Genomic DNA, 27,729 nt, shown 5'->3' on the forward strand with positions numbered 1-27,729 from the left:
TATATATATATATATATAGCTTAGCTTGAAGCAAAGTCTATATTAATGCAATTAGCCTTAATGACGGTTCAGTTGGTAAAGATGTCATGTCCAAGTTGCACTTGTTTTATTTTAGTTTGGTGAATACTGTGTAATGTACCTGGGCTTGAAGTTTTGATGTAATAGTGCAACTTCCAGTAATAATACTATTATTCATTTTATTGTTATTATTTATTAGTTTATATATTATGCAGTTTAATGATGGTAAAGTTGTTTAAAAAGTCACTTTAACATGTCAGTGGACAGAGATTGTTAACATTAACAAAGTGTAGTTGGTTTACAAAAAATATTTGCCATTTATTCCTTTTCTAAGACATGTTCAGTGCAATACAATTAAATGCCTCTTTGGATGGTTGACAATTTGTTGTCAAAGTTTTAGTTTAAGCGGTTTGCAAAATTTGTTCAATAAAAAGGTTCTATATTTTGACAGCAACTGTCATGCAGTGTGATTCCTTCTCTTCATTAGTGCCCCCCCCCTCTTTGAAAACTATCACTTTATGGAGCCATGCAAACCTGTATTAATACTTGTGTGCACATTAAAATGTTTTTTTGTACAATGTACAATTCTCTTGACAGTGGAATAGGTTATTCTTAGCCAGTCTACTGCAGTAATTGCAGTGGAAAATGTGATTAACTCATGCATGGGAAAAAAAATACCGTCGAATACCGTGAAACCGGTACAATCTTGAAAAATACCGTGATATAGAATTTTGGTCATACCGCCCAGCACTACCTCTGACATACCATCACTAGCTGTAATTGTGAATACATTTTAAAAAGAAAACTTTGTGTGAAAGATTCTTTTTTTGATATTTTGGTTCACATATAAGGTTTATTGACAGTTCCTCCAAGTTCCAGCTTTCTGTCTTTGCTTTGTGTTTTGTTTATGTCTCTTCTTGTGATCACAGCCTTAGCTGCTGCTACTTTTCCACCTCCTAGCAGTACAGGTTAGCAGTGTATTATGCTGCACTTGGGCTGGTTCTCTTCTTGCCTGGTGTATGCATGGTTAGCGTATATTGTCACTACTCGTCTTGGTGGCATGCATGGCAATGCAGGCATATCTGTCGACTTATTTGGGGATCAAGATTTTAGTTTTCAGAAAAAACATGACATTAAAAAACATTTATTATTTTAGGTATCAATGGAGGCCACTTTAATAATGGTTAATTGTTTTTTTTTAAATAACAATGGTGTATTCAAAGAAATGTTTTTTCCTTAGGTTTTGTAGCTTTTATGATATTATTTTTTCAGTGACATTATATAGTTTACTTTGTATTTTTTATCATGTAATCATCCATCCATCCATCCATTTTCCAACCCGCAGAATCCGAACACAGGGTCACGGGGGTCTGCTGGAGCCAATCCCAGCCAACACAGGGCACAAGGCAGGAAACAATCCTGGGCAGGGTGCCAACCCACCGCAGTCATGTAATCATGAGTGCAGATAAAATCGTTCTAGCTTATTTATGAAATCTCACTCATTATCATCCCAGGTTTTCCCAGTATTTTAACGCATTGCATGTGGTTCTCCTTTATACACCGAGATATCCTAAAATCATTTTCTTTGTTTAGTAGTTAATAATTGAGTGACCCTTTGTAAGAATTGGCATGAGTTCGCTGTGTGTTGGATGTGTCTAATATTTAGGTTTAATTCCCACCTTACTATGGAGTGTAGTGTGGCTTTTGATGAAGTTATAATGCAGAAAAGTTTGTTTTGAGAAAGTGTTTTGTTAATGTGTTACTGCTCTCTGATCATTAGTTATGCACAGTTCCTTAAACATTTAGTGAGCTGTTGTAAAATATCTTTTGTTCTTTTGTGCTATCTTTTTATATAATGCTAGTTCTTCATTGATTCTTAATTTAAAAAAACAAACAAACTAGGAAACCTATCTACAAAGTCTTTTTATAACAAATGCTATAAAATTTACAATAGGTGTGCACATGTATTAGCAATGTCATCACAAGGTCAGCTAGTAACATCTAAAAGTGATTATCCTGTTTATCTTTCTAAAGTTGTCTTTTTGCCATTCATTGAAAATTGATTTAAAGTATAGAGATGTATTTATAGTCTATTGAAGAAGATTGGGAAACTGTTCAGAGTGAAACTGGTGAAGACGACTGTGGCACCCTGCGACCACTAGATCAATACAACACAATTTACTTTATATCTCTCAAAATGTGTACAGAGCTCTGAAGAACGGTAGCTGTTACAGGGTGATGACTCTTGATGAGGTCTTTATTAGCTTCTATTGACAGATCCACTGGATTTTTTTTCCTACTTTAAGACCTGCAGCACATACAGAGACCTCACTTAACGTTTTATAGTTTGAAGAACAAATCTTCTGAATGGTTTAACTTATTTGATGTGTAGTTTAGGTTAGCAATCTCTATTGTTTTCTATATAATTAAATACTAGAATTCCATGGCATAAGTAAAAGCAGTATTTCAAATAGATGTAGAATTAAGTACTGAGGGTTTTAATTTATTTGAATGTTTCCTCAGCCCCTCATGTTCTTTCTTCCAATAAAAATTTTTTAGGTATAATTCATTTAGTGATTTTAAAAATTTATATAAATAAAAGTTGAAAATGTCATAAATAAAATAAACATTTTTCATTGATTTATCTGTTTTGTGTGTAAATACATTAATTTGAGCCTTTTGAAATTTCTCAGGCCCATAAATATTTGAATAATTTTAGGTCATGGAATGTGAATTCTTGAGTGAATACTGTTTTTTTTTGTGGGTGTAATGTAAAAATAAATTTATTAGTGACTTTTAAAATTTATTTTATTTCACTTCTTAATGTGACTAGATATGTTCTAAGAGAAAGTAGAGCAGCAAGTCTCCTTTTGTGAAATATGAAAATTATTATGATTATTATCTGGTCTTTGCTATTGAAATTAGTTAAGTGTCTCTCTACAAGAACTAATTAAATAGCTGCATGCAGACTGGTGTGTTTATTGTTGTATCAAAAATGAAGAATTGCTCATATTTAGAGTTTAAAATTTTGTTTTATTCAAAAAGTAAAATTCTGTTATATACTTCCTTTTAAAATGTTTGACAATTATTTGCCTTTCATTTTATCAGTGATGTTTTTAAGTGCAAAGAAACATTTATAAATAAACATACTCTTTTAATAGGATATTTTAAGGCTGATTTTTCTTCTTTTGCTGAATAACTGCTTATTTATATTTTTTTTCTTTTATAGAGCTTTCAGAAATTGAACCCAATATCTTTCTAAGACCTTTTTTGGAGGTGATACGATCTGAAGATACTACAGGACCTATTACGGGACTTGCACTTACGTCTGTGAACAAATTTCTCTGCTATGGACTAATAGGTATAATAAATTTCAATCTGAAAAAAGATGCACATAGGTGTTCTTGATTAATTTTCACAGATTATTTCACAAATAAGGTTTACTCATGGATACCCCCATTATTTTCACTTTTTTCATAATGGAAATATTGACTTCTTTACATTCAAAAAAAGTCAAATAGGTAGTTTGCACTTGTTAACTATGCAAGGAATTGTAATGCTTGCAATGCCTATGTTAAAGAAAGTTTGCAGGTTGCAAGCATAACTTTATCAAAAGTAATTGTGAGGGTGAATGGCTAATAAAACAAATATGAACTTGGATTATATCAGTTCAGCCATTTTAGAATGTAGGAACCTTAATTTTCTTAACTAAAATATTTTGAAGCACAGCTAAGCTTTGAATTCTAGTAATCTGGTATCGATTTAAGTGAACTGTGTGTTTTATTGTCTGCATTATACATAGAAGCAAAGTTGTTTTAAATGCTATTTAATATACAGTAGGTCTGTGGAATCTAGTAACCAAAAATGCAAATCTTTTAATATCAGGTAACATTTGTAATAATTTTATTAAAAATGACATAAGGTTTTGGTTACTAATGTTTACTTAGTTTCATGTATTTAATAGCAATCAGTGTAATTCTTCTCAGTTTAAATCATACTTTATCTGTGTGCAAAATTATAATACCCTGTAGATCAGAGGCTTGGCAGTAGTGCTGGGCGGTATACCAGTTCTTACCGAAAACCATTTTTTATTTTTGTTATGATATGGATTTTTGTTATACCGCAACACCGGTTTAAATTGCCTAAACGACGTTCGGAACGTCACGCAGCGGGAAACTGTTCACGTGGGGACCTTTTTCACTGCTACACCGCTAATCACAGTGGTGTTGCACGGGGGCTCTTTTTCACTGCTACACCGCTAAATAGGTAGTGGTAGTGTAGGTATTGCACTCTGAAAATGGACAGAGAACATTCCGAAACTGAAGCTGTAGCAGACGATAAAGTTGAACATGATGACACAGAATAACTTTTGCCGAAAAAAAGGAGTCGCGTCCTTTATCTGGAGATGCTTTGGTTTTAAAAAGTCAGATGTGGACCATTATGTTCAAATGTGTAAATACTGGATAATACTGCAAGCCAAGTTGTACTTGTTTTATTTGTTTTCAATACTGTGTAATGTACCTGGGTACTGTGTAATAGTGTGACGACATTTTGACTTTATTCTCAACATTTCTACTTTATTCTCGCCGTTTATGTCAAGATTAAAGTTGACATGTTGACTTTATTCTCTTAATTTGCCATTAAAGTAGAACATCGTAAAATGAATATTTAATTTACTAGATTTTCTCAAACCCTGTCATAAGTTATATAGCACATTAAATGCTTAGTGTTAAGTGTTCCCCGAGCCATGTTAAATCGAGTACGTGCTTCTTAAACTGACTTCCTCTTGTACTGAGGAGGCACCCGCAGCGATCGCCGCACAGAATACATTCACTTCATGATATTCCTGCTCTCAGAACATTTAGAATGCTAAGATAAATACTTGATATCATTTTCATGATGAAATGCATTAAAGCATGTATTAATCATGGAGGTTACACTGCTGCCTCGCAGCAAAGGGGTCCTGGGTGTTCCCTGCTTTGAATTTGCATTTGTTTCTGGTGGGTTACTCGGCGTGCTTCAATTTCCTTTCAAAGTCATGTAGGATGTGGGATTTTGTTATGCTGTATTGACCATGCTAGTGTATGTGTTGCTCGTATTCACCCTGCGATGTGCTGGCGACTCGTTCAGGATTTTCTCCTGCCTTGCACACAATGTTTGCTGGGATGGGCGCAACCCTGAATAGATGGCATAATTAAAAACATTTATAGCGAAGATATTTTTAAAGTTCTGAACACTCCGTGGGCTAAGTTTATAACTAGCTTCAATTTCACAAAGACATTTATCGTGTGGTGATTGGTTTTGTGGAGAAAGTAAAAGGAAGGATAGGAACTGGGGTTTTGGTACGTCAGGCAGACAGCACGCGTGCAATAAAGAAAGTCCGCTCAGAAGAACATGCATTGAATTCTGTGTTTGTGTCTCCGACCACCAGATCACAAACCCAACATTTACACAATATTTAAGTTAAACCTGTGCGATACCCATTCATACATCCAGTTTTTTGGAGCCTCGTCACACCTGCCATAAAGGTCTCTACACTGAACATACACCTGGGGACCCCTTACTGCCAGGGAGCAGCACTACCACCTCACTACCGTGCTTGTTTAATACCTGCTTAAATGCATTTCATCATGAAAATGATATCAAGTATTTATCTTAGCATTCTAAAGTTTTAGAGAGCAGGAATACCATGAAATTAATGGATTCTGTGCAGTGATTTCTGCCTCCTCTTAGTGCGGAGGAAGTCAGTTTAAGAAGCATAGTGATTAACAACTGGGTCGGGGAACACAACACAAAGCATTTAATGTGCTGCATTAACTTATGACGGGGTTTGAGAAAATCGAGTAAATTAAACATTGATTTTAGGATGAAGTTTAGTTTATGACATTCTACTTTAATTATGAAGTAAACTATGAAAATAAAGTGGAAATGTCGACTTTAATTTTGACATAAGCGTCAAAATTAAAGTGGAAATGTCGAGAATAAAGTCAGCATGTCGACTTTATTCTTGACATATACCGGTAGTTTGTTTTTTTTCTTCCCTCGTTACTGTATTTTTTTTTTCTTCACCGTGGCCCTAATGCACTTCCATAGGGCTATACCACAAATAGCATTATACAGTATTTATGTATATAGCTTAGCTTGAAGCAAGGTCCATATTAATGCAGTTTGCCTAAATGATGGTTCAGTTGGTAAAGATGTCATCACCAAGTTGCACTTGTTTTATTTTATTTTAATTTGGTGAATACTGTGTAATGCACCTGGGCTTGAAGTCTTGAAGTAATAGTGCAGCTATCAGTAATAATACTATTATTTATTTTTATTGTTATTATTTATTAGTTTAAATATTGTGCAGTTTATTGATGGTAAAGTTGTTGAAAAAGTCACTTTAACGTGTCAGTGGACAGAGATGGTTAACATTAACAAAGTGTAGTTGGTTCACAAAAAATATTTACTATTTATTACTTTTCTAAGACATGTTCAGTGCAATACAACTTTTGACAAGCACCTCTGGATATTTTACTAAGTCTAAATGCCTCTTTGGATGGTTGAAAATATAAGTTTTTGCAAAATTTGTTCAATAAAAAGGTTCTATATTTTGACTGCAACTGCCATGCAATGTGATTCCTTCTCTTCATTAGTGTCACCCCCTTGAAAACTATTACTTTATGGGGCCATGCAAACATGTATTAATACTTGTGTGCACATTAAAATGTTTTTTTGTACAATGTACAATTCTCATAACAGTGGAATAGGTTATTCTTAGCCAGTCTACTGCAGTAATTGCAGTGGAAAATGTGGTTAACATTCACTCATGCATGGGGAAAAAAATACCGTCCAATACCGTGAAACCGGGATAATTTAGAAAACTACAGTGATATGGAATTTTGGTCATACCGCCCACCCCTACTTGGCAGTCTTTGTCCTAGCGGGTTCAGTGACTGCAGACATTTGTTTTCATCAATGTCTTAGTGTCAGGTAATGTTTTTAAATGATCTAGTAACCTTAGATTAATTGTAATGTGACTTCACATTGAAAATCAGAAATATTCTTTTATTTTACTTTCAGTGCACAATAGTCTGTTTAGTTTATACTTTTTGGCTTCTTTTTCTTGTCAGTAGTTTTTATGTTTTTTAGTTGTAATTTTATTATATCAAGTGGATTAATTTTGATTTTGAATAAACGAGAAACTATTAATAAGCTTATTTAGTAACAGTTTTGTCTGTTCATGTGTACAAAACATAGAAGGTCTTCAAGTTTCTAATCTTCTCCAGTTCATTTGAGTACTCTTCTAAAAAATCATAAATGATACAAGGAACAGAATACCTAATTAAAAAGCATGTTTCATTCATCAAAGTTATTGGTTTCTCATTAATAAACTGGTTTAAATAAATCCCGGACACTAATGTAGCCCACTATGATTTGAATTACGCTCTCCTCCACTATATAATTGGCCAGTCTTAACTTGTTTCTTTCCACAAACTTTAATTCAAGTGTTGTGAACAGTACATGTTACCTTTGCAACTACTATGTTAACCTTACATTTTTACTAAATAAAGCCTAGGAGTAACGCTGTTGCTTTAAGGTGTTTAGTGACCACCCCACACTGAATAATTGTTGTTTCGTAGTGCTTAGGAACACATCTTTTCTCAGCAGAATATGTCTCTAGTTTTTAACACTACAGGGCAGACTAGTTCAGTTCATGGTCATATGATTGAGTCTTTTAGAGGGTATTTTTTAATGATGTAGTAATGCCTAAATATTAAAATTGATTATGCACTGATTTTTTTTTGTTATTTGCTAAAAAAACAAAAAGGTGTGTCTGACTTTACAGTGACACTGAGCATTCTTTACTTGAGTTGCCAAAGACTTAGTATAAGGACAAGGGGGCTCCGCCCCCTGCTCGCTTCGCTCGCCTAACCCCCGGCGTTTTGAACCCGTGCCCGCTGGGCAACCGTAGTTTCAGACGCGCATTGTAGGAGCTTGCGTTGTTTTGAACCCGTGCTTGCCCTGCTTCTGCGGTTTGAGACGCGCGTTGTAGGCGTATATCCGTCAGTTGAGCTCGTTTGGTTTGAACCCGTGCCTGCTTTGCCTCCGCAGTTTCAGACGGTGGATAGGAAGTAAAGAACGCATTGTATGGTAAATCACAAAGATTTATTGGAATATCTCTTTATATACAATATTTGTAGTAAAGATGGTTTGTTTTCCTTGAATGAGTTTTCCTTGGTATTGGAGTATTTATAACTTTAACTTTAATGTCAGATGAACGCCGAACTCATGAGAAGGCTACATAAAGTTGTCCATGTCCAGATACGCACTCAGAGAGGTATATGCCAACTTTGTCCATGGTCTGTGCTTGGGATTAGTTGATTGTCATGGCAAATGCAGGTTTACTGGGAAATTGGCGTCGCCCAAGTGTAAATGGCAATTCAAGGGCAGAACTTGTAAGGTCAATTCTAGGAATTAAAACAGTATTGTCAGTATGTGATCCTGTAAGTATTTTTGCTTCAATAACATTGTTTGTCATGGTGTTGATGACTAAACGTGTACCGTTGCATAAACCCTGTTTAGTATTAAGGTTTCTTAATAGCATGACAATTGTTCCGATTTTAAGGTTAAGATTGTGTTGTGGTAATCCGGCTGGGTTAATAGTGTTCAGATATTGTAAAGGGAAATTAAGATGTTCAGTGTCGTCTTCAGAATCAATTTTGTCAGTACTTAGAAAGAGGCGGCCTTCTCCAGGAAGTAATGCAATGACTTGGTTATTTATGTGATCAACATCAATATTCTTTGGACATAAAGTTTTGGAGGCGTGAGCGCAACTCCATTAGTTCTTCCTTGTTTAGCGTTAGTAATATGGATAATGGATTGCACTTACTGTTAATACGTAGCGTTTTCTGTGGTTGAATTGTTAATAATGATTGTGTTTTTGCTTGCGGGTTATTAGAGGTGCGTGGATCATGCATGTGTAGTGTGGTTGCGTACTGTCTGGCGCTTTCCGTACTCCAATTGATTTGTGACCCTTTCTGGACTCCGTAGTCTGTCCCATTTTACTTTGGGGTGGCGTATCATGTCGGGTTTGATTTGTGAACCTTTCTCGACTCCATATTCTGTCCCGTTCTACTCTGGGGTGGGGCGCTGACTCCTGTTGTTTGTGTGATTGTATCACTGTAATCTGATTCAAATGTGTTGTGGAGTCCGTATTTGTTGGGTTTCTGTACTATATCGTGTTTTTCCTTGCGGGTCATTAGAGGTGCGTGGATCAAGCTGTGTAGTGCGTTTGCATACTATCTTGCGCTTTCCGTACTCCAATTGATTTGTGACCCTTTCTGGACTCCGTAGTCTGTCCCGTTTTACTCTGGGGTGGCGTATTATGTTGGGTTTGATTTGTGAACCTTTCTCGACTCCATATTCTGTCCCGTTTTACACTGGGGTTGGGCGCTGACTCCTGTTGTTTGTGTGGTTATGTCGTTCGTAGTCTCCATGGACTCCGTAGTCTGTGGGGGGGTTTGTGTGGCACACCAAGCAGCACGTTATTCCTAACTTTACTCAGTAGTGCCACGCACAATATGGCGGTGACGCCTGCGCCCTCACTACGCATTAGTGCCACTCACAATATGGTGGCAACGCCTGCGCCTTCCGTATTATGTCAGGTTTCACCATGCTGTGTAGGCGCCTTTGCCTTTCGTACTTTCCCACGCGCGATGTAGGTGCCTGCACCTTCCGGGTCTGCCTCCGCTGTGTGGTGTGGACGTTTAACTGTCGTTGTTTCCGCCTTTATATTCTGTACCTCGCTGTACATGTGTGTCGTGCCTAGGTTTTTTTTGAAGCTGTTGCATTCCAGTTTTCATCATCTGTAACCTGCTCTCCATGTGTTTAGCCCCGTTCTTTAACCTCTTTATGACGTTTTACTTTGTTTCCTACTCTGTATTTTATTTCTGACCTCGCTTTATCCTGCTTGCGGCAGGTCAGACGGTTCGTAGTCTCTCCCGTTTTGCTCTGGGGCGGGGGCGCTTTGTGTGGCGCCTGCGCACGTTCGTAGTCTCTCCCGTTTCACTCTGGGGAGGGGGGCTTTGTGTGGCACCTGCACACTATGTCTCCTGTGTCCATATCCGGTTTACCATTCTCGTTTAGTAATATGGATATGACAGAAGTACATAGACAGCTGGTTATTATACCATTCACAGAGGGAAGTTTGATTGTTAGTCCTCTTCAAGTCACATTTTCTACAGTAGTGTCAATGCACTCAAGCACTGCATGAGTGTGGAGAATTGTCTAGTACTTTTAGCCTCTTCATGTTCTGAAATAACTGAACCATGAGATATAACATTTTTCTGATATCCATTTAGATAAAACAGGACAAATGTATGTTTAATTCAGTACAATTCATAAATTTATAATTTTTTTTCTCCCCTTAAGCTTATTTTGATGGTGGTTTTAGATAGATAGAGAGATAGGTAGAACTTTATTTTGTCCCCAGGGGTAACCACTGCACTTTCCTTTTGCTCTGGTGCCAGTTGCAGTGTACAGATGTAGTCAGTTTGAACTGAAGGGAAGACTCTTGACCAATGAATGTTGAAAATTCATCTTTAATCTTTAATTGAATCTTTAATTCAAAAGCCAAATCCCATTTCTGCTTTATGTTTGTACACTAGAGTTATGTAGTATACTGTAAAAGCCAATTTTTAAAACAAAGAAGGTGTAGCAAGGCATGGACGCATGCAATTGTTGGGTGCATTTCAGTATCAGAGCTTAAGATAGAAAGCTGGCATTATTACCAAAATCAAAATTTTAGTACTAATCCAACACTATTGTGCACTATTCTTGATTTTCTGGAAGTATTTATTTCAGAATATTTGAGCAAAAACTGCATGCCTTTTGGACACTGTGACCATATGACATGACATGAATAAGTTGAGGTCTTTTTCATGACGTTTTAATATTGTTTGCTGTTGTCCATCCATCCATCCATCCTCTTCCGCTTATCCGAGGTCGGGTCGCGGGGGCAGCAGCTTGAGCAGAGATGCCCAGACTTCCCTCTCCCCGGTCACTTCTTCTAGCTCTTCCGGGAGAATCCCGAGGCGTTCCCAGGTCAGCCGGGAGACATAGTCCCTCCAGCGTGTCCTGGGTCTTCCCCGGGGCCTCCTCCCAGTTGGACGTGCCCGGAACACCTCACCAGGGAGGCGTCCAGGAGGCATCCTGATCAGATGCCCGAGCCACCTCATCTGACTCCTCTCGATGCGGAGGAGCAGCGGCTCTACTCTGAGCCCCTCCCGGATGACTGAGCTTCTCACCCTATCTTTAAGGGAGAGCCCAGACACCCTGCGGAGGAAACTCATTTCAGCCGCTTGTATTCGCGATCTCGTTCTTTCGGTCACTACCCATAGCTCATGACCATAGGTGAGGGTAGGAACATAGATCGACCGGTAAATTGAGAGCTTTGTCTTACGGCTCAGCTCCTTTTTCACCACGACAGACCGATGCAATGCCCGCATTACTGCGGATGCCGCACCGATCCGCCTGTCGATCTCACGCTCCATTCTTCCCTCACTCGTGAACAAGACCCCGAGATACTTGAACTCCTCCACTTGGGGCAGGATCTCGCTACCAACCCTGAGAGGGCACTCCACCCTTTTCCGGTTGAGGACCATGGTCTCGGATTTGGAGGTGCTGATTCTCATCCCAGCCGCTTCACACTCGGCTGCGAACCGATCCAGAGAGAGCTGAAGATCACGGCCTGATGAAGCAAACAGGACAACATCATCTGCAAAAAGCAGTGACCCAATCCTGAGCCCACCAAACCAGACCCCCTCAACACCCTGGCTGCGCCTAGAAATTCTGTCCAGAATCTGTGACAAAGGGCAGCCCTGGCGGAGTCCAACTCTCACTGGAAACGGGTTCGACTTACTGCCGGCAATGCGGACCAAGCTCTGACACCGGTTGTACAGGGACCGAACAGCCCTTATCAGCGGGTCCGGTACGCCATACTCCCGGAGCACCCTCCACAGGATTCCCCGAGGGACACGGTCAAACGCCTTTTCCAAGTCCACAAAACACATGTAGACTGGTTGGGCGAACTCCCATGCACCCTCCAGGACTCTGCTAAGGGTGTAGAGCTGGTCCACTGTTCTGCGACCAGGACGAAAACCACACTGTTCCTCCTGAATCCGAGGTTCGACTATCCGATGGACCCTCCTCTCCAGAACCCCCGAATAGACTTTTCCAGGGAGGCTGAGGAGTGTGATCCCTCTGTAGTTGGAAGACACCCTCCGGTCCCCCTTCTTAAAGAGGGGGACCACCACCCCGGTCTGCCAATCCAGAGGCACTGTCCCTGATGTCTATGCAATGTTGTAGAGACGTGTCAACCAAGACAGCCCTACAACATTCAGAGCCTTGAGGAACTCCGGGCGTATCTCATCCACCCCTGGGGCCCTGCCACCAAGGAGTTTTTTGACCACCTTGGTGACCTCAGTCCCAGAGATGGGGGAGCCCACCTCTGAGTCCCCAGGCTCTGCTTCCTCATTGGAAAGCATGTTATTGGGATTGAGGAGGTCTTCGAAGTACTCCCCCCACCGACCCACAACGTCCCGAGTCGAGGTCAGCAGCGCACCATCCCCACCATATACAGTGTTGACACTGCACTGCTTCCCCCTCCTGAGACGCCGGATGGTGGACCAGAATCTCCTCGAAGCCGTCCGAAAGTCGTTCTCCATGGCCTCCCCAAACTCCTCCCATGCCCGAGTTTTTGCCTCAGCAACCACCGAAGCTGCATTCCGCTTGGCCTGCTGGTACCTATTAGCTGCCTCCAGAGTCCCACTGGACAAAAGGGACTGGTAGGACTCCTTCTTCAGCTTGACAGCATCCCTCACCGCCGGTGTCCACCAACGGGTTCGGGGATTGCCGCCACAACAGGCACTGACCACCTTACGGCCACAGCTCCGGTCAGCCGCCTCAACAATAGAGGCACGGAACATGGCCCATTCGGACTCAATGTCCCCCACCTCCCTCGGGATGTGGTCGAAGTTCTGCCGGAGGTGGGAGTTGAAGCTACTTCTGATAGGGGGCTCTGCCAGACGTTCCCAGCAGACCCTCGCAACACGTTTGGGCCTACCAGGCCTGACCGGCATCCTCCCCCACCATCGAAGCCAACTCACCACCAGGTGGTGATCAGTTGACAGCTCTGCCCCTCTCTTCACCCAAGTGTCCAAGACATGTGGCCGCAAGTCCGACGACCCGACCACAAAGTCGATCATCGAACTGAGGCCTAGGGTGTCCTGGTGCCAAGTGCACATATGAACACCCCTGTGCTTGAACATGGTGTTTGTTATGGACAATCTGTGACGAGCACAGAAGTCCAATAACAAAACACCACTCGGGTTCAGATCGAGGGGGCCATTCCTCCCAGTCACGCCCTTCCAGGTCTCACTGTCATTGCCCACGTGAGCATTGAAGTCTCCCAGCAGTACGAGGGAGTCCCCAGAAGGTATGCCCTCTAGCACCCCCTCCAGGGACTCCAAAAAGGGTGGGTACTCCGAACTGCTGTTTGGTGCATACGCACAAACAACAGTTAGGACCCGTCCCCCCACCCGAAGGCGGAGGGAGGCTACCCTCTCGTCTACCGGGGTAAACCCCAATGTACAGGCTCCAAGTCGGGGGGGCAATAAGTATGCCCACATCCGCTCGGCGCCTCTCACCGGGGGCAACTCCAGAGTGGTACAGAGTCCAGCCCCTCTCAAGGAGATTGGTTCCAGAGTCCAAGCTGTGCGTCGAGGTGAGCCCGACTATATCTAGCTGGAACCTCTCAACCTCGCGCACAAGCTCAGGCTCCTTCCCTTTCAGAGAGGTGACATTCCACGTCCCAAGAGCCAGGTTCTGTAGCCGAGGATCGGACCGCCAAGGTCCCTGCCTTCGGCCACCACCCAACTCATACGGCACCCGACCTCCTTGGCCCCTCCCATAGGTGGTGAGCCCATGGGAAGGGGGACCCATGTTGCCTCTTAGGGCTGTGCCCGGCCGAGCCCCATGGGTGCAAGCCCGGCCACCAGGCGCTCGCCATCGAGCCCCACCTCCAGGCCTGGCTCCAGAGGGGGGCCCCGGTGACCCGCGTCCGGGCGAGGGAAAACGCCGTCCAAATTTTTTATTCGTCATAGGAGGTCTGTTGAACCGCACTTTTTCTCATCCCTCACCTAGGACCAGTTTGCCTTGGCTGACCCTACCAGGGGCATAAAGCCCCGGACAACAGAGCTCCTAGGATCATTGGGACACGCAGACCCCTCCACCACGGTACGGTGTCGGTTCGAGGAGGGGTGTTTGCTGTTGTATTGCAACTAAAATGTGTTTTCAGTGATGTGAAGAGATCAGATAGCACTGGACTGCATTGAAAACCAGGAGTAAAGACACTTGTGAACAAACTGAGATCAGACCACTCCAAGTACATTTTGATGTTGTCAAGAACAGTGCTGTTTATTTTAATTTAATACATGCTCCATGCCAAACATTGTCAGGCCAGTTGGTAATATGTACACGCAGCTGCTTGGTCTGCTTTTTACTCATGTAATTAAAAGTGAGCAAAGTGTATCTAAAAGCTTATAGGCAGTCTGTTATAATAATACTTTCTTCTTTCCCTAATTATTTTCATACCAGAGAGAACCTGTTTTCCAAAGGGCTGGAGCTGCACTGTGAGAATCTATTTACCTGTCTACTGTTTGCAAAATGAACACTGGATTAGTAAAACTGTTCACAATCTATTTAAAAAGCATTGCTGATTTTTTTTATATAGTTTATATTTTCAGGATGATGTATGTTTTTGTTTGGAAAAACAAGAAAGAAAATGTAGCAAGCTACCTCATTTCTTACATTTTTATCACTGTCGAACACATTTATTATCACATTACAGTCTGCAGATTACATTCTATTTTTTTGCGATTGGATGTTTGCAACAGTATTTGACTTTTTCTAATTAAATGCATTTAAGTTCTCAGGAGTGAATTAGCTTCATTATTTCCGTAATAATAAATGTATTGAAACATGTCCTGAATAATTAAAGACCTTCCTCTACCCCAGGGTTTCTTATGCATTTTGCCAGCATTCTTGTCATGCTCAGCTGTTGTACAGCCTTATTCTCTTTTAACATATGCCATATATGACTTCTGAATTTAAACATGGTAAGGCCCATAGTTTAGGGCTTAACCATATCTAACTCCCAAACCTAACTTTGAGAACCAGTGTAAGGACCGTAAGTTTTTTAGCAACCTTTTATAACTACATTCTGAGAGTGTTTATTATATGATAACAGTCTTGGATAGAGATACATTTTCATTTTCAGAATGAATTTAATTGCATTCATCGCTTTTTCATGTAAGGTAATCACAATATCATCTTTAAATCTGAATTTTAAATTGTTAAGCTTATTACATGATTTTAATTTTTTTTTCTGTTACTTTGAGACGTGATTTGTTTGTAAGCTGAAGAGACATATTGTGTAGTGCTTCATTTTGCACATGTAAAAATGTTCCAGTTCTTATAGGATACTGAAAACATTGTACTGAATAATGAGCATAATTTGTTTACAACAACATGGGGTATGTTACAAACTCTTTAAGTGTTTCATTGTCTGCTGTACTGTAGATTTAACAAACAAAAAAAATATTTTCAAAATTATCAATAAATAAACTGAGGGATTCAATAATAACAGCAAATTAAACCTGAGTTATTTCATGGTAATCAAGCAGCCCATTTGAGATAAGGGTGAATAGAAGCACAAAAAGACATTTTTTACTTTAATTTACAAAAAAATAACTTCACATTCTGTTTTTTGGAACAGATGTTTTTATTACTTAACATATGAGTGACAAACTCCGATCCTGAATGCCACCGATGCTGCAGGTTTTTGTTCAGCCACTTTCTTAATTAGTAACCAGTTACAGCTGCTAATTTACCATGCTTTTTTTGTGCTGCATGCAATCCAGTAACAGAAAACAATATTAAAGCATCAATTTAGTTTTAGATGTGCTGAAACCTTGCAATCGATTATGCAGCTGCAAGTTTGCAGAATGCAGTCATCAAGGGCTCAGAAAAAGAATGTAAAAACATAGCAGATGAAGAACTTAATAAATAAATATATATATATATATATATATATATATATATATATATATATATATATATATAAAAATATAAAAGTCAATGTGTGTGTGTGTATGTACAGTATGTATGTTCCAACATCACTTCCGAACGGCTGAAGTGATTTTCATGAAACTTGGTACACATGTTTCTCATTGGTCGACTGTAAATTCTGTAGTTTGAAATCAATCCCTAACCCACCTCCTTCTGGGTAGGAGGGGGGGGGGGGATCTTACGGTCTTGTATGCATGTTATCATCCAGTTGACACTCAGAACAACCACCAGAGGGCGAACTGGAAGTGACTGCCAGCATTCTTTGTTTGAGCATCACTGTACCCCTGTTGCTTTTGAAATTAAACAGAGTTGGCCGGTTCTGAGCATCAGGTGGATGATAACATACATAAAAGACTGCCAGACCAAGCACATTAGTGAGTCTTCATTGATTGTTAATTTATTTTTATTTTTAAAGTTGTGAGTTTTTTTAAATTATATTTTTCTGAAACAATTAAAAAAAAAAAAAAAAAAAACTTTATTTTCCTCCTGGGCAATGCCGAGTATTTAATTTCAGCTAGTTTATTTATGAAACGCAAGAAAATTATCATAGGCTTTGTGGTGGTTTTTGGATACATGGTAGCTGGCAATGACGTTCTGCTGTTTTCTGAGCAGTTTAATGATGCCTGAGCGTTTTGAGAAAGGAAAGCTCCTGAAGATTTCTTGCACATGTAAATGTAGATTTTTAGGAACCCACATTTCTTCTTTAACCAATTTCCTAACCTAATCCCGGTTATGTGTGTGCATGTAAATGCATGGAATGTTTTGAAAATCTTTAATTCACCATTCTTATGTTTTTTCAGTTATTTTGTGGCAGGACAGGTTTTACTCTAAAATCATTGGAATTTACAGATGTGTGCCACCCCCAGTAAGTCACAAATATCACAGATTTGTGAGGATGCTTGGCAATTTCCAGTCTTGTTCAAAGGGAATTTGGATTGTTTTTTCCATGTCAAAATCTCCAAAGGCCAAATAATAGTCTTTGAAATGAGACCAAAAAAAAAATCCTTATTTATTGTATAGATGAAAATCCAACACCAAAGCATAGAATGACAACTTCTAAATGTATGCCCAGTCTTTGTATTTTTTTGTGAACATATCTGATTTTATAGACTTTTTTTGTAGTCATTTTTTAGTCAAGTGACAAATCTGTAATGTTGAAAATGAAACACACTGTACACTAGCAATTCCTTTCATAACTCACATTTTGCCTTAAATCTCAATTTAAGACTTTTATAATTACCTGTATCGAAGCATCAGAAATTTTATGATTTTACATACTGGTACTGTGTTATTTAAAATTTGAGGCAGAACATTTTTTTAAAGGTAATGATTAGTTTTAGTTCTTGCTTTTACTGCCCTTGTGTATTTTATGAATATTTATTTTCACTTTTAGAATCCTTATTTCAGATCTATTCATTTCTTGTGTCCATAATTCGTCAAATTTTTCACTTTGCACCCCTGAAAAGTTAGATAGACTGGTGTTTTAAAATTATTTAATTTTCTTTATAAAGATAAATTGTCCCGTATTGATGTATGTGTGAGTGGGGTTTGAGATATACTGACTACTGCCTAGATTCAATTCCAGACTTGCTACCAGTGTAGCCAGAATAGGCTCACTACCTCAGACTCTTAATTGGATATAGCTTTTTGGAAATATTAAACTCTGAATGATTGTCTGTTTGCACACTCAATATATACAGGGGGGTGGTGGGAGAGAGTGTTAATTATTAACACTCCAAAGAAAAAGTGCCTTTAACATTTCTGTTTACTGAACATTCAGTATCATAACTGCAGCAACTGGCCTAAGGCATTTAATTTAAAGAGATCTTCAAAATATTATTAAATCAATAAATAAATATATGATACTGAACAATTACTATCAGCAGCTATACAACATAGCAGTGCTAACCTCTATATCAAATATAAAGAAAAGAAGACCTATTGATTAGCAACTAACATATTTTTAGTAACTCACACTAACTTAAACTTTCACAAAAGTATTTGCAATTTGCTACAATTCTCTGAATGTTACATGCACTGCAACTTCATAACCCATAATCCTGTTTACTGTTTCACTACATTAATAGATTGGGCCCCTGGCCATGGATGTTTATTACCTTGTATCCACTGGTTCTTTTCCTTTTGTGTACTTTATTGATTCTGTAGTAAGAATTATGAATAGTTTCAGCAGTATTTCAACAAGTGGTGTTTTTTCTCTTCAAACTGACCTATCTGTGTTCTGAAACCATTCAAGTCCTGCACAAAATTGTATTGAGCAAAAGCCTATTCCTGCCGGATGAAGCTAAAAGTCAGCTCCATTGTATTTCTAAGAATACTTACCCCTTTACACTAACACCCTTATTCACCCACACAGTAAACAATACCAGTCTAGACAGTGTACAACTTGTTTAATTTAACTTCTATAATTTAAAAAAGGATTTTTGCTAAACAGTGACTTGGAAATAAATGTATGTGTCTTCTGGTAGGAGTTCAAGTGCTTCACATACCATTTCAAGTGTTCATTGCTCCACCTGGTGGTTTTCTAAGCTAGTGCTGTTACATTACTGATGTTTTCTGAAATGGTACAATTTTGTGCAGTCTGGCAGTCTGGCACCACAATTTAATATAGCATAACGTACTCACTTTGAATTACAACAAGGCTTCAGTGTATTTTTTTGCAAGTTACATTTTGGATCAGTCAGTGCTGCTGTTGTGGAGATGTCAGTGGAGTGATTTGAAAGTTTCTCTTAAACTGCCACAGTATCATGATCAAATGGAGCCCCATTTGGACAGGTTGATCAATGTCAGATAGTTGATTCATAGACTAAATTTCAGGCCAACATAAATTGCTTTAGAATAGATGCTTTTAAAGTTTTTTAAGCATTCAAACATTTATTATGTGGATATACAGGCATAATTAAAAAAAAAAAAAAAAAAAAAAAAAAGGAAGAAGCAACATATGCCCTCTTAACATATTGGATTAATCAATTCAGTGAATTGATCAGTGCATATTAGATTAACATGCCTAATTGGTTTGTGTATCTCACAGCCAGTCAGGCCACCTTTTTGTTGTCAAAGAGAGAGAGAGGTTGGGAGCATGCTGGTCAGAAATATGTTCAGCACGTTATACTGTCTATGATCTAAAGCTAGTTTCAAAATGCTCATTTTTAAGTAGGCTAACTAAATACTTAGAGTAATAGCATTTTTGTTACAGCAATGGAAAAGTATGTTGATTTAAAGAACAGTGTGTATAAAAAAAAAAATTTCTTACTTGAATTTGTAGTCACAACTACCTAATGCTTACTTTCTTTGATTGTTTTTATTTTGTAAGATTACTATTATTGCATTTTTTCCATGCTAACATTAAGCAGGGTCCTTTCTAACTGATTCTCCAGTCAAGTTTTAAAGAGTGAAAATCTGGCAACTCCAATCACTAAGTGTGTGCCTGGATAGTGAAATGAAAGGCTTTTTCTAAATGTATTTAAAGGTAATTAGTTTAAACTTAAGTACTTAGACTTTTACCCTGTATTTATCATTTTGACTTTTGTCCAATAGTAGAAAATGTTGTTTAGTTTACATTGTACTTTTATCTTTCTTTCTTTACCAATAGATTCCAACCATGAAGGTGCAGCAGAAGGAATAGAAAATATGGCTGATGCTGTAACACATGCCCGTTTTGTAGGGACTGACCCAGCTAGTGATGAGGTTGTTTTGATGAAAATTCTTCAGGTATCATTTTTTGGTTTAAGTACTCCTTGTTGTCAAACACCATCTATGCTAGCTTTGGTAAAATCTTCATTAATACTGTCTGATCTATTGTAGTCCTAAAACTGTGTGTGTGTTTTCATACTGTGAATTTCTGCTAATAGGGGTGTAAACTTCAGCATTTATGAAAATAATGTCCTTGCCTAGTGAGAAATGCTACACATGCATAGTTGTAACTTTGTTCATTAACAACATGAACATTGTTCTTTTACAATTTATCTTTCACAATATTTCTGTTTCCTTGAAATTAAAATCATCTTTTGCATATTTTTCTCTTGAAAAACCTGTAATTTGTATTTACTGTAATGGTTGTTGTCCAGTCAGAAATTCTTTGCTATTACTGGGTGAGAGGTGAGCCAAAACACTTTCCGTCAACATCACATGCTCAGTAAGATTCAAGCCTTGATGGGACGTAAGACCATTGCAGGGCACACTCATGTACAAATCTCATATTAGTTATTGTAGAGTTATAAATTAACAAAAACATTTTTGGCATGTGAAAAGAACCTGGAGTGCCTGCAAGAAACCTAGATGAATATGGAGAATGAGCAAGCTCCACATAAATCTGGCTGGTCTGTGAATTGGACACAGTTTTTCTGATCATGTGACTGCAGTATTAATCACTTTACCAGCATGCCTTCCCTCAAAGTTATATATTTATTCATAATAATTCACTTTTTTTTCTAAATTTTGATCTTAACATGGTATTTTTATTATAAATGTGTATTGTGTCATTTGCTGTCCTCAGCTATGCTTGTGTTTCTTTGAACCTCAGGTACTCAGGACTCTATTACTGACCCCTGTTGGAGCCCACCTCACTAATGAGTCTGTTTGTGACATCATGCAGTCTTGCTTCCGCATATGTTTTGAAATGAGGTTAAGTGGTAAGCTGAAATCTATATATTTTTGGAAAAATATTTTTTCTGTGTTTAGCTTATATTTCATTATACTTTGGTTTAAATGTATGTTGATTTACTTCTTCTAACACTTATCTACTTCACATTTGTAATACATCTAATGAATGGTTTAAGTTCCCTTTTAGTTAAAATAACTGTTAGAATGCTTTATTTGGTATTGGTACACTGCATTAATCCCCGAGAGGAAGTTGTCTTTTCTCATGATCTTATAGCATTAATCTTCAATATTTCATAATATTTATCATAACATTCCATAACCAATATCAGCTGCATCATACAGGGCACTAAACCGTCACAGAGCCTAATCAAGCAAACACGTACTCCTGTGCAGAGTTAATTTAGAATTGACAATTAATGTAACATTCATATGTTTAGGGATGTGGGAAGACCTATGGAATTTGCAGATAAAAGTCTATGCCAACACAGGAAGACTCCATAGAAACAGGGTCTAAATGCTGGATTTGAACCCAGATTATTGGATCCTTGAGACAGTAGCTCTAACCAGTAGCTGTCAGGACCTCATTAGTAGCAGGAGGCATGTGAAATTTCCGTTCTTAGTTAGTTTAACAAGAGTGTGCTGTAGCAGAGGGAAGGCTGTCTGATCAGTGCTGGAGGATCCCACCCTTCCTTTGAAATCATATAAACTCCAAAGAAAGGCCCCTGCCCCATCATATAAAAGTAATAACAAATTGAGAGGAGGAACAAGGCATTAACTAAACAGAGGACTGCCAGTAATTTGGTTCCACTTCAAGCACTGCTTGCAGGCAAACAATGTAGTATCTCAGCTGTGAAGTGGTAAATGTATAAGCTTAAGTTACTGAGTCAGCATTTATTTTTGGCCATGGACAATATGAAGGTCAGCAGGCAGAGGACTTCAGCCTATGCAAATTAAAACCGCTGAAAGACACTGAGGGCTGAGCTCCCCTGGTTTACTGCAACCAATGACGTTCACAGAAGATAGCCCAGTGCAGCCCTCTATGCAAAGAGATGAAAAGGTTAAAGATGGTAGTAGCTTGAGCAGATTGCAGGAGTTGGAAGGGTCAAGAATTAATGTTTGAGACTAAAGGGAGCAAAAGCACAGAAGTCCTATAGTGAGATGGTGTGCCTTGGGGCAAAATGAAACACCAGAGCAGCAGTCAGGGCATTCTCCTTGGCCATATGGAGAAATGGCAAAGATGTAAATAGTTACAGCTTATTTATTTTCTTATTGTAACATCACTTAAAGACACTATTCCTTTTTATCATTATTGTTACCTTAAATTAGAATAAATACTTCTATATTTTTGTTATTTGTACAATCCACATTGTCCTCCTTTTTCCTATACCCACATGGAGGGTCACTACAATAGGAATGTAGTTGTGCTGTGTACATAAGATAATAAATCTGAAATAAACTGATTATATTAAAGCAGTGCCTTAGATTTCCTTTTTTTTTTTTTTTTTTAAAGACATTGTCCTCCTTGCATGCACATTTCAAGCTCATAATGCCAGTCAAAACTTGGCTTAATGCACTTTTTGTGACATGTTGCTTAAACACATGATATGAAATAGCAAAATTTTGGCTGCGCTATATATATATATATATATATATATATATATATATATATATATATAAAATCAAGCAAAATAAAGTATGACCTTTTTCAATAACACATGTAGACACTCTTTTTGTTCAGAAGATGGTAGAAAGAGAACAGCTGAGAATGTTGTGTAATAGTAGTTAATAGTATAGTAGCTAATAGTAGTAACTTCAGGTTACCCCCAAAACAAAGAAAACAGCTTCTGCTTTCCTGTTGCTAGATAGTTAAGATATTTATTCAAAAACATTTTATGATGTGTCTTTACCAATTTTACAGTTTTGTGCCAATACGGCATAGTGATATGTATCAATTTTAAATGGTCTTGGAAGAAATCACCTTTGAATCTTCATAATAACATTACTAAATGCCTGTGTTATGTTGCTGCAATCTGTGAGATGAGCTAAAATACCCACGCACCTTACACACACACAACCCCGCAGTACATGGGCAGAACAGCTAATTTTTCTTAATCCACAAGCATGTCTCTGTCTCTTTACCCCTCCCACTTCTGCTGAAGCACTGACATTGAACATCGTTGATGTTTGATATGAACTTTTAAGACAACGCACAGCTTTACACCATATGTAATCTCCGAACTACAGTCACTACAGCTAGCAAAAAATTTTCTGTTAAATAAAACTGAAACCAGTTTAAGGCACTGTCAAAGAGAACCACCCATTGTTTAAGGCAATATATAACAATGCCTTGTTCTATTGTGTCAGATGCTGTGCTCAGATCTTAAAAGAACAAGAACAGATGTGATAACTGTGTCTTCATTAACCTGCAAAATCATTTACTACTTTAAACAATGCATTTTCTGTACTATGGTTTTTTTTCTAAAGCCTGATGGAAACTAACCAAAACCTGCCTTTTGTAGAGTTTTACTCAAAAAAAGGCATGATAGAAATAGGACTGCCTCTCAAGACAGACTGCACTGTTATATTCAATTATATGTGCCTTCAGTATTTCATAGTGGACTGTTAAGTTAGTTTTCCCCCCATTAATGCCCAGGTCTGCAGTATTTTTTTCTTAACTTCGGACACTGAGAGATTTCTTAACAATTTTTTCAGTGGTCAATATGTTAGCTGTAGCTATCACCTTCATATTCAGATTTTCCACCTTACTGGTTACATTGCTGGTTGCATTAGGGCAAACAGTAAATTTAGCCTGCTGATACAGTATATTAGTAAACCCCATATTGCTAATCATTTGCTCTAGTTACCAGTATTTCTACCTTAAATAAAATACAGAAATGGTCAGATATACCAATATCTATGTCACGTATCAGTTTTTATTCCTTTTGAAATTACTAAATCCAGCATGTGTCCTTCCTTATAAACAAGTTGGCTGTCGTGCTGGTTAAGATTAAACATGTGCAGTAAGTTAACAAAATCCCTTGCTTTAAGGTCACACTGCTTCTCCACATGAAAATTAAATTTCCTACAATTAGGAAAATGTCATATTTATTATTATAGGTACTAAGTCTTAGATTTTCACAATAAAGGAAGCATTTTATTTTGGAATTCTATAAAAGGTCAATGTGAGAGACTGCAACACTTTTTAAATAACTACACCAAGATACTCAAAAGGCTGGCATATTTACTGTTTAATTGGCTTGAGAAAATACTCTCTAAATCACTGACTTTTTTTAACCTTGGAACAGAATGAACTAAATTATAATTTGGGGATGCTGCTTCAAGTAACACTTGCAGCACTGTCACTGCTAAGCTACATTTCACTCAGTGTAAAGAAGTCTATTTTCCTGTCGCCAATAAGATTGTTAATGTAAAAAGTAAAATTACAGTTTCTGCATTCATTCTTATATTATATGTTTAGGTAGTTTATACAGTATTTAAAAAAGAATGTAGATTCCACCTCATTTTAATAGTTTCTTAGCAACTTTTTTATGGAATAAAATATTCTGGAATAAATAAAAACTGTAAATTGGTAATAAGTTGAAATTGAAGTAAGTTACAATACACTGACTTCTAATAGCAGATCTAATTGCCATATATAATTAGCCGATTTAGAGTAAAAAAGCAAGCAGTTTAAAGCAGAGTGCAATATTTGTGGTAATGCCATGTATCTGCTTGACAATAAACTAAAAATAAATGTATTTGAATCATAAATCCACATAACCTTTCCAGATTTAGGAGGTGTAAATTACCACACACAGACTTTGGCAATTGGAAACTACCTTTAAGCAACAGTGCAGCTGAATGTATTTCTTTACCAGAAACAAAGAAATCTTTAGGTATTGATGCTTTTTAGTATAAAGAGGTAGATTTTATTATTTTATACTTGTTGATATCAATTACAAAGTCAAATAAGTCACATCACATTTATAATTATTTTTTTTAGTTTATAAATAATTTTTTATAGTTCGTAAGAAGGCCTGTTAATAAAGGCGGTTAATAAAGGTTATTTTATACAGATTGTTCATATTTTACATGAAAACATTTTTAGCATGTACTATTAATATAAATTACTGATAGTGTGCTGCTGTGCCAAACCAGTTCTTACATAATACTCAGTATAACCATAAACGTTGTGAGTGTCAAACATGTGTCTATGAGATGTGGCATGTGACTGAAGTGTTAAAAGAAAATAAACATGATAAGGACATGGTCCATCTTGATCCTTAGAGTTGTGTGAAAGTAGCACAAACCACTGCATCACAATTTCCTATTTGATATTTCAGAGTTTAGGTGTGAGTCTTATGCAAAAAGGATAACAACCTCATAGCCCCCTTAGATGCTTTAACATTAAATGAGTTTTAAGTTGTAGATGTACACAAACTAATTGTATTCATTTGTTTAAATTGTCAGCTATAGATAATGAGGATATCTTTCTGGTTCTGGTTAAAATTAATTCAAGAGCAGCAGTTAGTTTTTCCCTCTTGCTTTATAAACATTATGCACCACATTTAGCACACTTAGTTGTTATGTGTCTGATACTTCTGTTCCATTCCCCTTTGATAAAATCAGGCTGTGTTACTGGCTTCCAAAAACTTGCTTTTTTGTGTGTACATTTTCCCCAATTTAAGACACACCACTGAGCAAATAATTATAAAATGAAATATAAGTAATAATGCTGTCATTTTTATGTTTGGAGTTCTTGCACAGGGCGAGCAGACAGGTCTGTAATACAATTTTTTTCATCCACTCTTCCATTTGTTAAGACTATTTGATATAATTCAGGGTAACGTGGAACCAGTCTATTACAGGCCAGGCACACACACACACATATAGTCATCATTGCTCGTACAAGGCCAGTTTAAAGTCACCAGTCACTGTCACATCTGTGGATCGTATCCTGAGGCTAGGATAAAAAAAATTCTTTCCACTTAGCCAGTAACTTGGTGATATTCAAATGCAGTCCCCTTAACCTACAAGGCAGTAGTGCAAATCACTGCATCACCATGCTGCCCTGATACAGTTTGCTATAAAAAACTTAACATCATCGCTCCACTTTTGTATCAGTGACTAAGACGAGTATAGTATCTTTTGTGGAGATGTCAATTTTTTTTTTTATATATATATATATATACCTTTGATCTCTATTTCAAAACCCCTTGCAAACATGTTAGACTACAACTAAAATCAGGGGTGCCCACAATTTAATAAATGTTAATTAAATATTGAATGTGAAGCTTTTATAATTACCTTCATTGTGAAATATATAAAGTTAAAAGCAACTAAAACTGTTTTCAATTAAGGCACAAATTAATTACAATTCTTTGTTTTTATAATTTTAGTTCTAAAATCCATGAACATAAACACTATCAAAAGATATGGTAGCAAAATTTTCTAATGAACTAAGGTCTAGTGTGTATACACACAATAAAAGATTAGAAGATCTTGCCCAGAATAAAAATAATATTTTATCACAGATATTTTTTGCCACACCTCTTAGCTCCTTTGCAGACAGATAAATCATGTAATATCTTTAAAAAAAAATGAAAGTTTCTATGCCAAGACATAGCTGCAAAGAAAGAAAGCTCCTTTAACAATAAGTCCTAGTTACAACTGTTATGTCATATTCTTGTAGTGTTCATTAACTGATTACGTAGCATAAAAGAAATGTAATCATCAATGAAATAACTAATCTGCCTTACTGTTGAATTTAGTTGGTATGTAAATCATTAATCTGGGCTTCTTAATTAAACTACTTGTTTATAAAAAGTAAGAACATTTATTTTATCCATTTAGTATGCATTTATAGAAAATAATTGGTTTTAATATTAATTTTAAAAGTATCTCTTTTGATTGTTTTTATTAGTGTAGTGGCACTTCTAAGATATTATCTCTTTGCTTGCTTTCAGATGAGGTACATCTGAGGCCACATTTAATTTTAAGCAGTTTAATAAATTCACTCTAATCCTTGGTAAACAAAACTGAGAGAGAGGTCCACCACCAAATACCTCTCTTGATAATAACTTGTGCTGTGACACCTGTGTTATTTGTTTTTCCTCTCTGCAGAGTTATTGAGGAAGTCAGGAGAGCAAACATTGGTAGACATGGTACAACTGCTTTTCTCAAGGTAAAACAATGCTATTTTAACCTGTTCTTTAAATGTAAATTATGGTTTATGGAAGCACATACTCATGATTTAAATTATCTGTTCCGATTAGCCCCTAGTAAAGAATAGCAGATGCTTCTAAAAATAATTTAATCCATAAATCTTCTGTTCAATTGAGGTGTCTTTCGAAAAAGATGGTGGCAGAAATTAAAAATAAATAACCAAAAAAAATTATTCATTTATCGTTCTCATTAAGGCAGTTTACCAATGAAGTTGTTATTTTTGTATAATAAAATTGTTTAAACTTGTAGCAGTATTTCAAGTATTGTTTCATCTTTGAAGCCATTTATTAATCTTGTTAAGAAGTCCTTAATTTAAGTAGCCTCTTTGCTAACATGTTTTGTGATATTTCAGATTTAAGTTGCTCAGTTGGATGTATCTTTTGTACTTTTGAATTTTGTATTTCTGTAAAGCATTAGGGCTGAAAAAAAGCCTGAGTATAGGAGACATTACTGTTAAAAATTTATGGTTCAGCCTCATATTATGCTTGTGTTCGTTCATCATGTTCAAGTATGTAATACTACTACTACATTTGCTGTGCCAATGATTAATGAATTTGCACCAGCTTATATTTGATTTTCAGAATTTCATTTGCACTTGCCAGTATCAATGTCTCTCACAGAGACATGAAAAACAGTTTAAAACAGGAAACGGTATTGCCTTAAAGAACACTTTGATTGTTCAAGATTGTG

General features: G+C 37.4%; 1 protein-coding gene across 2 annotated transcripts in view; it reads left to right on the plus strand.

Annotated features, from left to right (window-relative positions):
- The window catches only part of gbf1 (golgi brefeldin A resistant guanine nucleotide exchange factor 1), a 338,792-nt gene that overhangs the window by 185,282 nt on the left and 125,781 nt on the right, over positions 1 to 27,729 (plus strand). For both annotated transcript variants that reach the window (XM_051922800.1, XM_051922799.1), the window contains exons 4-7: positions 3,248 to 3,379; positions 19,805 to 19,923; positions 20,735 to 20,843; positions 26,938 to 26,998. In XM_051922800.1, the coding sequence (XP_051778760.1) occupies positions 3,248 to 3,379; positions 19,805 to 19,923; positions 20,735 to 20,843; positions 26,938 to 26,998 (421 nt within the window). The remainder of the gene's footprint in view (positions 1 to 3,247; positions 3,380 to 19,804; positions 19,924 to 20,734; positions 20,844 to 26,937; positions 26,999 to 27,729) is intronic.

Source organism: Erpetoichthys calabaricus, chromosome 2, assembly GCF_900747795.2.
Source record: "Erpetoichthys calabaricus chromosome 2, fErpCal1.3, whole genome shotgun sequence".
Classification (NCBI taxonomy): domain Eukaryota; kingdom Metazoa; phylum Chordata; class Cladistia; order Polypteriformes; family Polypteridae; genus Erpetoichthys; species Erpetoichthys calabaricus.